The sequence below is a fragment of the Megalops cyprinoides genome, chromosome 2 (genome assembly GCF_013368585.1).
Source record: "Megalops cyprinoides isolate fMegCyp1 chromosome 2, fMegCyp1.pri, whole genome shotgun sequence".
Lineage (NCBI taxonomy): Eukaryota > Metazoa > Chordata > Actinopteri > Elopiformes > Megalopidae > Megalops > Megalops cyprinoides.
In genome coordinates, this window is record NC_050584.1 from 39347512 (window position 1) to 39360159 (window position 12648).

Below are 12648 nucleotides of genomic sequence, written 5' to 3' on the forward strand. Positions count from 1 at the left end.
AGGGAATAGCGGGATGAGGGAGCGGTGCTGTAATGGGGAATGGAGGAAATGGAAAGACGTCCCAGGAGAGTGAGGTAGCGATGGAGGCGGAGGTGCTGCTGAGACAGAGCACAGAGGGGAAACAAAGGGAAGGGGGGCCACCAAATGAAGGCAAATGAACAGAGAAGAGGAGCTGGAGACGCGCCGGCAAATCGAAAACGGAGGAGTGTGGCTGTTGCTCCGAGCGTACAGCCAATTATATATTTCTTACTCCAGCACCTCTATTGCACATATAACACTAGCTCTTGTGCACTCCTTGTGTGAGCTTAATTCCCACAGCCTATAACACTAACTCTTCCGCACTCCTCCTATTCGTCTCCCCACACCTCTGACACTAACTACTGTACATTCCTCCCACCTTCATGTCCCCATCGCTGATTCTAATGACCCTGTTCTTGTTCCATCTTCTCCCCCACCTCCAACACCAGCCACTGCTGCCCTTCTCTGTAATTCTCCTGTAATTGGAGCCGCAAGCCAAAGACATATTCACTGCCATCAGCCTGACAGTCAAAGCAGCTTCCATTAAGCTTTAACAAATAAGCGCGGAGGAGTGGGGATTGCGCCGCTCCGCTGGGACAGGAAACCCCAGATCAGTTCCCTCTCCGTTTTGCATTGTCCCTCTAAGCCATGGCAGCAAAAGCAAGAGATGCTATGAAGATGCTAATGCTAATGCTAACGCCCTGCTAATGCTCCTGCCCTTTCTTTGCATGAGGGTCATCTTCTGCAGAGTGCCAGCCTGAATTGGAAGAGCACAGAGCTCCCGCAGACACAGGGAGTTTCGCTATTGTAATGTTCGTTTTCATCATGCGGACGGCCCTGCCATTCACACCTCGCCAGCTGTCACGCCGCAATATTGCAACCGCTTATCAAAACCTTTTCATTTTCCTGGCCAGAACAGGCCGGTTAATGCCTTTCACCAAGTTCGATCTGAAACGCTAAACGCAAGCCACTGGAATGTACTCCACAGAATGCAAGCCACTAAGAAAATGCTAGATTCCAATCCACCAGCTATGCGGAATAAAAACATGTCGTACCATAGATGGGATTCTTGTTCCTCTGTTCCATTTGCTGTTTACAAATCGATCAAAGCTGGGGATTGAGAGACATCAAACTGTGAACCTATTCATTACATCATCCTATTTTGTCCTGAGCCCTAGCCACAAGAAATAAACAAGGAGTCGCAGCAATCCAACAGTGATGTTTACACAGCAGTGAGTCGCCCTTGAGTACACCGTGGAACGAAGTATCAGAAAAAAAATGAAGGAAATCAAAAGCATATTTTTTGTCACAGCATTTTAAAATAGATGTCGGAGAGAAAGCAAAACTAGAACAGTGGGAGTCTCAGTTTTGTTTAGGCTGGTGGCATGTCCATGGCTACATTGTGTTTATTTGCCTAGCATGTGATTCAGCATTGCCAAGAAAACACCAAACTGACTGACAATAAATGAAATGATTTGGATATTTGTTGGGTGGTTATACAAACACAGACATCACAACTGTGAGCTGTTGTCTTCACTGGTTGTTGCTGCACTGCAAAATCCAGGGGTTGGTACCAGTCTGGGACAGAAAATGAGGACAGAAAATTTTGCAGGAAAATTACCCTCAAATCATTCAGCTTCTGATTGTAGATATGGAACTCTACAATGGTGCAGGGCGATGTTTATAGTAGTTTGAATGGTACACACAGGTCTCATGACGAAAAGAGTTAAAACAGAGATAAAGAGTCCTGCTTGAATTTTACCAACACCAGCACTACCTTTTTGTCATCTGGCCCTTGCATGTGTTTGACAATACATTTAATGAGGAGAGCCATTGTAGTCCTTCTGTTTCTATGGTAACAATGTCAAAGGTCTTCTTGGGTATGAAACAGAGCGTGAGGACATCTGAACTGTGGAAGTCAGTCTACAAATTCAAAGTGTAGATGACGATTATCCATCAGAGAGAAGCTGGGCATGAGTCATGTGGCGTGTCTGACGGAGCTGTAATGGCATTCTGATTAGATCTGGCTAATACAGTGGATCTTCAGAACTCCTGTCTCCACTGGCCTGGGGTGGAACAGACGGGAACAGTGAAAGAGGGAGGGAAAGAGAGATCTGAGGGGAGATCCAGCTCACCGTGACTGTTCAGCGTCTCAGCGTTGGGTTGCCCCTCTCTAAACCACAGTACAATGTACTGACGCCTACAGAAATCAAATCAATGATTGAGTTCATATTCCTGTTCATGCTGGCTCTTTGGCAACCCATTGTCTCAGCTGGTGCATCATTTCCCCGCAAATGAAGTATCTCACGCAACTGCTCTCACATATTATCCACCATTTTTTGGTAGGGGTGGCTGATCGGCAGGCTGTGTCAAGTTGATCAGCCCAATGCACTGTTGCTCCCTTAGTCAGGTCATTTCCAAAAGCAGTAGGGTTTGGGAATAGTGGGCACATTGTGACCCAATGTAAAGAATAATAGCTTGTTTCATATAGCTCAAAACCTCTAATTAAGCATCAGCCAGTTCTTTCTACCTGCACTTAATTGTTCCCATTCATCTCCATTAAGAGGAATTTGTCAGAAGATAAAAGCATATTTGTTTTAGGACCCCGGCTCCCTGCATTCAGGCATATTATTTCCTTATTCTCTGTGAGAAAGTGCTGGAAAATATCGGTTAATGACATTCATCCATTTCCTCTGAATCGAGATTTATTCTGCCTTCCTCCTTCAGACGTGTTACCACTTCTTTGCTATTGTAGTAATTTAAGAAACATTTATTGTGTTTGTTTGGGTCTTATTGTGATATTTCCCTGTTGGGCTTCCTTGTATCTTTTTTGATGTGTGCTTCTGGCTCACTGTAAGCTCTTTGTTTTCATTGATATTAGTCCCTTGTGCAGCCTCTACAAAGAGACTCTTTTCTCCTGACATTTTCTTAATTGATCCATTGCACCAGTTTTGTGGTATCCTGTTTGCTCATTTTTAATAATTCATTTAGTCTGCACTTCAGAGGATTCACACCAATGCATTTTTCAGGAAAAAAAAAGAATCAAATTTTTAATATTTTACTTCAGAATCATATAAATAGTGCCGTATTCAGCTTTAATTTCCAATGAATTGTAAAACAGGCATTTTGAGCTGAAAAGTTAATGCTCTGAAAAGTGTTGTGGTCTGAGTTTGGGAGGTATTCTCAATCAGGAAGACAGTTATTATGGCCATTAAAATTAAAGGAGGAAATCACCACCCACTTTGGATAATGAACACAATTAACCTTTACACCAATATCCTACCTCACTACAGTGCCCCTTGAAAGGAACTTAATCCACTTTTTTTTACACTGAAACAAAACATATTTTGAAAGAGCAAATTTAAGAGAGATGCTGAATAGTGAGTGCTCGGTACAGTGACCTCCCTTTGTGTGTCATCCCTCAGGTCTGCTGCAGGAGAGTTTCATAGAAGAGCCGGATGGTCTAGTCTCAGTCAACCTGCTGGTAGTGTCCGCGGTCTCAGCTTTTGCCACTGGGGCGGTGCTGTCAGGCCTGGCGGTGTGCTGGATCATGGGGCACAAGCACAGGCACCACGCCCGCAGCGGAGGGGCTGGCTCCAGCGGCCGCCGCAAGGGGGATAAGGAGCAAGGCATGCTGGGACAGGGCGGGAGCGGATCGGTGATGAGCGTCAGTCGTCCCGGCGGCAGCGAGAGGCGCAGGTCGCAGCCCGAGACCCTGTTCGTGATGCCCAATGGCTGGGCCAAGCCTGGAGACCTGGACCTGCTGCCCACTCCGGAGCAGACCCCCCTGCAGCAGAAGAGGCCGCCGCCGGGCATGCGCCTCTCCGACTCGGGCTGGGACCAGAGCCAGACCTTCCTGAACTCCGCTGGCACTCCGTGCCCCGCCAACTCCTCCGTCATCTACCTGAGCTCCAAGCTCCTGCAGGCAGGCGGGGGGCGGCACGAGGAGACGTGCGAGCCCCCCCAGCCCGGCGACCGGCAACACTACCTGGCCCTGGCCGGCCATCGGGAGCAGGGCGGGCGCCCTGGCGCGGTGCTGCGGAACTCCGCGGGTGAGTACAACTACCCCGCCACGCCCCAGGACTCTCCGGACCGCCGGAGGGTGGTCTCGGCCCCCAACACTCAGCTGGACTTCGGGGAGCCCCTGCGCTGGACCCCCGAGGGCCTCAATTTCAACAGCAACAACGCCGCGCCCTCCGGCCACCACTACCCAGCCCCCCGCCCCCACTCCGCCCTGATGCGGGCCAGCCTGCACGCGCCCCGGGGGCTCGGTGACATGGCCGACTTCAGCCACCTCCTCAACAAGGGTGCGAGCGAGCGGACGCCCACTGGCCAGTGAACCAAAAAAAGGGGACCCTGTTAAGATCATAAAGAACTACCCCCTCCCACCCCAACACCCATCTCCCCAGCAACTGGAACATCCCTCGGACTCACTCTCCCGCCTGAAATATGCCCTGTCCGTCCTCTCTCACTGTCATTCAATGTTCTGACATCTCCCAGCGACTGTGACTAAGGGGCCTGTAGGCTTGAGACAGAGAGTAGGCCGAACTCTGCGGGGCTGGGCTCCCCATCCCTCGCTCTGAGAGATGCGCCACTCTGGGCCACGTGCGGCAAGACGGGCAAAGGAGGCAGGAAAAGGACGACGCGTGCGAAGCTGGAGAGGCACTTCGCTGTCCATTCACGGTACCACCCAGTTCCAGTTGCGCAACGACCCCACTGCTATCGTGTGCTCCGCAAACCATTCTGTGGATGTGAAATTAGTTTCTGCTTTGCTTCCCTGCCTGCAGTCGGCAGACCGTCACGTGCCATCTCCCAGATTAACAAGCAGGCTTAAACATTCAGCTTGTGTTTCGTAGATGTTAGAAATGCCAGAGGGCATGGATTCTCCTGACTACAGGCGAACAGGAACAGTATGCCTGATACCCTGTCTCAATGTGAACTTAGATTTATACAGTAATTCACAAACACTGGAGTTTCTTAGGGGAAAACCTCAGTGCCAGCAAAATGTCCTTATGTGTTTGAAGGCAATCTAAAAAAAATGAGAACAATACAATATTCTGTGGCTTGTCTCCTGAGCTCTATGTACTTTTATATGACTTGGTGACTTCCAGCAGACACTTGGATGAGACAGCAGACCAGTAGCAGCATCGTTCTGCAGACTGGTCAGCAGCACCCATCCCCCCCCCTGTCCACACCCTCAAATCAATGTCGGGAAAGGGGGACGAGGGACATGGGACAGGGGAACAGAGCAGTGTGACAAAGCAGAACAACGCCGAGGGGCAATTAGGAGCGCCTTGCTTTTCATTTTCATCTCGCAGTCAACACTGAACCCTTGCGACAGACGACGGGAGGGAGACAGTGAGCAGGGAATGGCCAAGGACACTGGTCAGGACTTTTCTCCCCCTCACTGACTCTGCCCACTCCCCCCCCCGCGCCCCCTCCCCCCTCTCTGTGCTGTACATGCAGACATTACTGGAGACGTGACTGCCACTGACTCAAGGCTGTGGCTGTTGAGCATGAGTCCGGCTGCCCCCAGTGACGTGAAGTCGCCCCATGTTCTGAGGCGGGAGAGAAGGTGCCTGTAAAACAAACAGCCAGGGGTGTTCGCGAACACCAGCCAAAAACCAGCGGGGAAAAGCAGCCAGATAACCCAGCCGCTTTTGTCCCACCAGGAGATTTGGACTAAAGGGGGTGGGGTGTTGGGTAAGGGGCAGCTGGGATGTGAAACAGAAAACCCGTGGACACTTCCCGAGCGTGGCTCTGAAAGCTCGGAAGCACACACACATACAAAAAAAAAAGAGACTGCGTATGTTCAGTTTGTCGGCTTGCGTGTTGTTCTCTCTCTGCATCTCACTTCTCATGATCCAGAAATTGTGTTTCTGCTCATTTCGTTTTATGACTCGCGGGTCACAAGACGCTGCTCGATTCAGGGTCAAACGGGACTGGAAAGAAGGCTGTGCAATTCACCTCTCCTCATTTAATGTGCGACAGCCATTATCTGTGTGATTTATGATGCTCCCCCCACCTTAATGTCACAGACCAGTGTTAACTGCAATCTTCCCCTCCGTGCTGGTGTGCATGAGAAAGCATGGGCTCTTTTCATTAGTGCGTCCGAGGCCTGCGAAACGCCGTGCTGCGCCGGGCGATCAGAGTGTCGCCGCAGATGAGTCTGGACGGGAGGGTGGCCCAGTTGGCTCCGGCCGGCCACAGGGGATTGGAACAGGCCCCCTCAGAGGCGCAGCACAGCTGCCCAGAGATGCGGGGCCCCCAAAACGAAAGGCGGTCTGTGCAGTGGGAGCACGTCTGCATCGCCGTCGTAGCCTCCAGGGATGTGTCCGGGCAGGAGAGCGTGGCTTTAATTGAGAAATGGGTCGGTTGGAAGTTTTGTTTGTCTTAATGTGAAGGGCTAAACCACTGAAGTAGAAGGGCAAAAGAGTAATGAAGTGTAAGCACATAATCTAGGAGCTATAAGTGCCATCGCATGGCTGAGTCCAGTGTGTGTTGTGTGCGTGTCAGTGCGTGAGCGTGTATTTCTGCGAGTATGTGTGTGTGTGTGAGAGCATGTGTGTATACATGTGTGTGTGTGTGTGCACATGTGTGTATATATGCATGCGTCCTTGTGTGTCTTTGTGTGCCCAGATGTTCATATGTGCATGTGTCCTTGTGCATCTGTGAGTGTATGCGTGTGTGTGTATGTGTGTGTGTGTATGCCATACTGGGAGGGGAGGGGGTATCAGGGGTGAGTAGTGTGCTCCCATTACATTAGCACAGTGCGTGCTTTTTACGTTCTCTACTACAGGCACAGTTGTAGTATGCCTTCACGCCCCAACCCCCCCATTATTACCCTGAGAAGTGTGTTAGCAATCCAGGGGTTTGAGCCAACAGCCCCCACTCCTCCCCTCTCCACTAGTGATCCCTTAAGTGCTGTGGAAATTAGCGCTCTTCTGCCTGCTCACCCAGCCATGCTCTCTCTCTGTTACACCGTTTCGCAAAAAAACATGCTTGATTAGGCAAAGTACGTCCCAGCTCCTAATGGCATGATGAGCCCTGGAGAAGATCACAGGAGACGCAGGGAGAGCGGGCTGCGCATCCACGTTGTTCACAGCTCCACAGAGCCTGAGCCGCAGCCAAACCCAGGAGGCAATTGCATTACGCTCTGCAGATAAACTCCGGGCAGCCGAGGGAGGGAGGGCGAGACTTGTGGCTCGGGCGGCGCGGTTCTGCTCGCGTCTGCCTGTGGCAACCGCCGCGCAAAGCGACGTAATCAATTCAGTGGGATCCGACTTTCCCTCATTACCGTGTGTGTCCACACAAACGTCGTTACGCGAAAAGGAAAAATCTCTCAGCCCCACGCAGGCATGCCAAACTGTTGTGTTTATAATGAGAGTCAAAGGGCGATCGCTCCAGCAGCTTGATGTGAAAGCGTGAAGGAAAAACCTGTACTAATTTGCTGTGAAGTGCTTCAAAAATCTGTAATCTTTTAATGAGATTTTAAATGTTTTACTGCGTATCACGTGTTGTAACCTTCTGAGGCAGTAAATTATTTTTTCGGCCTTTATTCTCAGCAGGACTATTTTCATTTGACTTCAATACATGGCATACATCTTGCGACTCCCCATTCAAATGGAATTAATGTTTATAAATATCATGTACAGTGTGCTTGAGCGAATGACATTGTGTGTTGAATTAATTTCTTTTCATTAGTCTAGAGATTTTATGCCCCCAGCCAGAAACTGCCATAATGGGACATCTTAGAAAGGAAACGTGAAACCAAAAAAAGGAAGTATATACTGTACATTTGAAAATACCACATACTGCAGATACAGTGTGTTCATCACTATTCCTTTTAAAGATAAGCACAAGAATTTTTGGCATTTTGTAAAGTTGTAGAAAAAAATATTTTAGCCAGCACTGATTATTCTTGTCAGATTTTTTAGGTTTGTTTAAGTAGTAATATTTTGTTTTGGGGATTTTTTTTGTATTTGATTTGATTTGGTCTTTAATGTGTGTTTTTTGTTGATGATACTGTGAATGGGATCTCAGTATTTACATACTTTTTGGTGACTGCACAGTTTCAGACATTTTGTTGTTTCTGAAAGGAGGAAGAGTACAATTGCAGACTTGCCTCTAGATAAGAAAACCTCTTATATGAAGAGCTGAGTCTCCTGCTGCCGTGACGAACGCCTGCACTTCTGCGTGCTTCACCAGAGGCTGTCTGTGTGGCCAGGACCACTGTCATTTAATGACAACAATAATGTCCCTAAGTGTACATAATTTCAATGCTTAAATGTAATTTAAGTGAGAAAGCTGCATGACACAGCCTCTGTGCATACAGAAGTAAGAGTGTGTGTATTTGTACATAAGAATGTGTGTTTGTGTGCCTGTAAGCCTAAATCATTACACTACCACATACACACACAGGACGAAAACATGTACGCAATAAATAGTTTTTCTGAACACGTACACATTCAAAATAAATCACAGAGTAGTGACAGTACATGTGCGCACACACACGCAAACACACACACACACACACACACACACACACACACACATACATACACACACCTGCGCAGTGATCTCTGCAGGACACACATGGTCCTCGGCCTGGTTTGTCAGTCACTCAGTGTGGAGGCTCCATCTCTTGTCACCTTTCTTATTCTAATAAACCATCCAAACATCGACTTTCTTGCCAGTGTGTCTGTTTTCCTTATTCACCTCCCTGTCAAAATTATACAGGACTTACTGAGTTCCAAACACACATCATGTACTACACATTACACATGACATTGAACTGGAGTGAACTTCCCAATATGGACATAAACATTTGATGATTTCTTTTTCCAGGAACTGGAATATTCATTTAAGGTAAGGGAAACCATTTCTGGAAAATAGCCAGGCAGGCTGCAGTGTGTGCGCCACAGTGTGGGCTTAGTCGGATTTTTTTGAAAATGCATCCAATGTAGCAATCTGTCCAACAGGTGGGGCTGTGGGCTGAAAGATTCATATATCGGGAAAAGGACATTTTTGGCCAGGGCGGGGCTATTCCAGTTACACCTCTGGAGCCTTGGACTTTTTACTTTTGCAGTTATATCCTAGACATGGAGTAGCCTAAAAAGAGTTTGAATTTTGGTGTCAAAATGGATCCTTTTACAACTGAAGTCGAGTTTTGTGGCTATGTCCACCACCCTACTGCCACCCCCTTCTTTTGGTACTTCACGACAGAAGACTTTACATGCCTTTCAGACAAGGAAATTTGGAGCATGGAAAGACATGCACTCAATAGAAAAGTGATTAAATGGATGTCAATATGCTTGACTCCATTATATTGCATCAGAGCTCATTGTCCCAGAAGAGCAAAGAGTTTTATGACAGGCAAGGCAAGTCCAGTTATCAGAGAGCTTCTGAAATAATTGTCCTAAATGAAACATTTTATATTTTTAAGATGTTAATTTGATAACTTTAATAAAAGATTGGGTTGAGACAAAAGCAGAGGCTTCCACACTGCTGACAGAGTCAGCTCACACCTGCCCTGCTTTTTCTCAACTTTGGTTGGCAATCCAATTTTTAATTTAACTTCTTGCTGCATCTTATCTCTGAATGCATTACAAAGCTTTAAAGCCCTGTCTAGTACAAACAGATTTGAATACAACATAAGATAGTGGATGTAATTGGAAATATCAAACAAATTTATTCATGCTGCATCAGAAAGTGCAGTGAAAGGTCATCTAGTTTAATCCTCTGTCTATTTATATAGTGACATACAAGCGGGTGTGAAGGTCATACACATACACAAAACACACACACACACACTCACATACACAAACACACACGTGCATGGACACACACACACACATTACATTGCATTCATTTAGCAGACACACAAAAACACACAAAGAAGAAACACACAAACAGGCACACACTTATTCACATACAGACATACATACAGTCACACGTGCACCCACACACATACAGACATACCTACAGTCACACGTGCACCCACACATACAGACATACCTACAGTCACACATGCACCCACACATACATACATACATACAGTCACATGTGCACCCACACACATACAGACATACATACAGTCACACATGCACCCACACATACAGATACACACACAAGTGTTCAGAGGGGAATGGAGACATTAAGTCAAATGAATAGGCATGAACAGGAAACTGTGCTGAGTGGCAAAGAAATGTATCACTTCATGCATACATGCTGTAGAAAAAGTGATTTGATTAACTGGTCAACCATGCCACATCACAATTTGCTTGAGTGAGTTTTTGACTGTCACATAAGTGCTGCATCAGCTCATTATTCAGAGATATGATTGGGGGGGTGGTGAAGAGGTCATGTAGTCTGCTGCATGTCAAGCCTCATGAGAGTCACGAATATGAATGACAGGAATTAAGCGATATCCCCTACACCTTCCCTACATGCACTTGGGCTGCTGGAGGTTGGGCTCAGCCTGTGCACTGTTGCTCTCTGTCTGCTGTAATTACAGGCAACACTTTCCAGCCTGGCGACATGTTCGAGCCAAACACAGCTTGTCGATGAAAGGGCGCGATCTGGGAGACCATCAGTCACAGCACCCCGCCAAGATCGAGGCATCACTGCGCTTCACTGGTTTGTTATAGTAGCCTACTGCCAGTTGCCCTACATCACAAACAGAACTTGTGCAGGTGGAAATCATTAGTTGCAGTGTATGTTCTTTTCATTAGTGGTGTATGTTCTTTTATTCTGTTTTTTAAATATAATCTCCGTGTGATTTAGTATTTAAGTATAATGGTCCCCATTTATATAATGACACTGGCAACCAGCATTTCTGAAACAAAACAGCAGAAGTAAAATTGCTGTGTGCTTTTTGTGTTTTGTTTTCTTGTTACCGCCTTTACTCTGGTACTTATTGCGTTGTTTGAAGTTGGATCTTATTAGTTGCCCAATACCCTGTAGCTGCATAAATTAGATAGCACTGCATCCTCAAACAGACCTTGCTCTCAGCTGAGAACTGTCTCATTGTGGAACTGTACACATCCTGTCCCCGTACTGTCGCTAATACTTACTATATGCACTTTTGTACGTCGCTTTGGATAAAAGCGTCTGCTAAATAAATAAATGTAAATGTAAATGTAAAAATACATCGACGAAACGAAATAGCAACCTGCGATTCAAATAATGGCCATGTGAGGGAGACATTAACCACTCAAAATATTTTATTTCGGGTCGATAATGATAGGAAATGTATTTAATCAATAATAAATATTTGTTAAATCTAAATAACAATAAATTATTTATTTTAATTGTTTTTTAAAAATTATGTGAAATGTGAAAGTGGTATCAGTGATTATGGTATCAAACTTCTCTAGTCACGTGCAATATGCTTCTGTAAGCAACATCTTCAAATGTAGGTCTTTTAAACACTTACATCCCCCACTTCTGCACTGCTCTGTGATTATTTATATTTCCCTTTGTTTGATATCATATAACAACTTTTTACGGGAGCAATTTTCAAAAGTAATCTTAAATGTGAATAAAGAAGGGATATTCAGCCATTTTTGGGATTTGTGATCTATTGTTTGATGGTCCAAGGAAATTTGACCACTGTGAAGTGCTGAATGCTGATGGCCATTCCTGGGAACACACATGTGTACACATTTATGAGGTTTATTAAGTAGGCACTGGGTAATTTCAAACCTTTGAGGCTATCATGTATCCTGAAGGGAGGAACAGAATGAGCATTCAGCAGTCTGAGGCCAGGTTGCCTGTACAGATGAGGGAGGCCGCATGGTTTTATGGCTGGTAAAGGAACACAGGACAGTGATGCTGGCCAGCAGTCCCACATAGTCAGGTATAACTGAGAGGCTCTGTGACACTAAAACCTTTTCACTTATGCTATGACTGCAGTTTGCAGTTGCATTAACCAGCATTCTCTGTGTCCACAGAGCAGGAAAGAAAGGATTCTTCATTCTTCAGAGCTTTGAAGGCTGGTTTAATAAACACTTCATCAACCATCAATCAACTGAATATCAGCTTAAAGGTTCTGTCCAACGAGTTAATTTCTGTGAATTTCTCACAACTGAAAGCAATTCTGAGCAGAGTAACTTGTTCTCTTTAGTTTATATTGATTGATTCATTTAGACACGTGTACAATGTTTGAAAAAAAAAAACTGCTTGGAAAATAAATATGCATTGAATAGACAGAGAAAAGTTTCCACAACTCCCGAACCTGCCAAATGTTACATTCAAACAGAACACCAGCACATGCTCCAGGGGATCTTGGTTGCAGATTTGAAAAAGAACAAATCATAGAACTGTTCATATCATAATGTCACTAAAATATAGGAAGAAAAACGAATCCCATTCAGCTTTATGTCTAAAATGTTGCATTAAATATAATTCTGCAAAACCTTACAGTGAAGTCACAAATTGTCCTGACAAAATGAATTTATAAACATGAGTACAGTTATATAATCCTTTACTTTTATTTTATTTACTTTACTTAGCTTTTTTACTTTTGCAAAAAAGAAAAGAAAAAGAAAAAAGAAAAAAATTTAAATCACAGGTAAATATATGCTGGCTATATTTGTCAGGATTTTTAGAAAAGAAATTTGGGAAAAA

The 12648-nt window shown here is 45.6% G+C and overlaps 1 protein-coding gene across 1 annotated transcript in view; it reads left to right on the plus strand.

Moving 5' to 3' along the window:
* The window catches only part of sema6bb (sema domain, transmembrane domain (TM), and cytoplasmic domain, (semaphorin) 6Bb), a 68404-nt gene extending 62948 nt beyond the window's left edge, over positions 1–5456 (plus strand). The window contains exon 17 of the mRNA XM_036521497.1: positions 3444–5456. Coding sequence (XP_036377390.1) covers positions 3444–4357 — 914 coding nt within the window. The 3' untranslated portion in view covers positions 4358–5456. The remainder of the gene's footprint in view (positions 1–3443) is intronic.
* The last annotated feature ends 7192 nt before the right edge of the window (positions 5457–12648 follow it).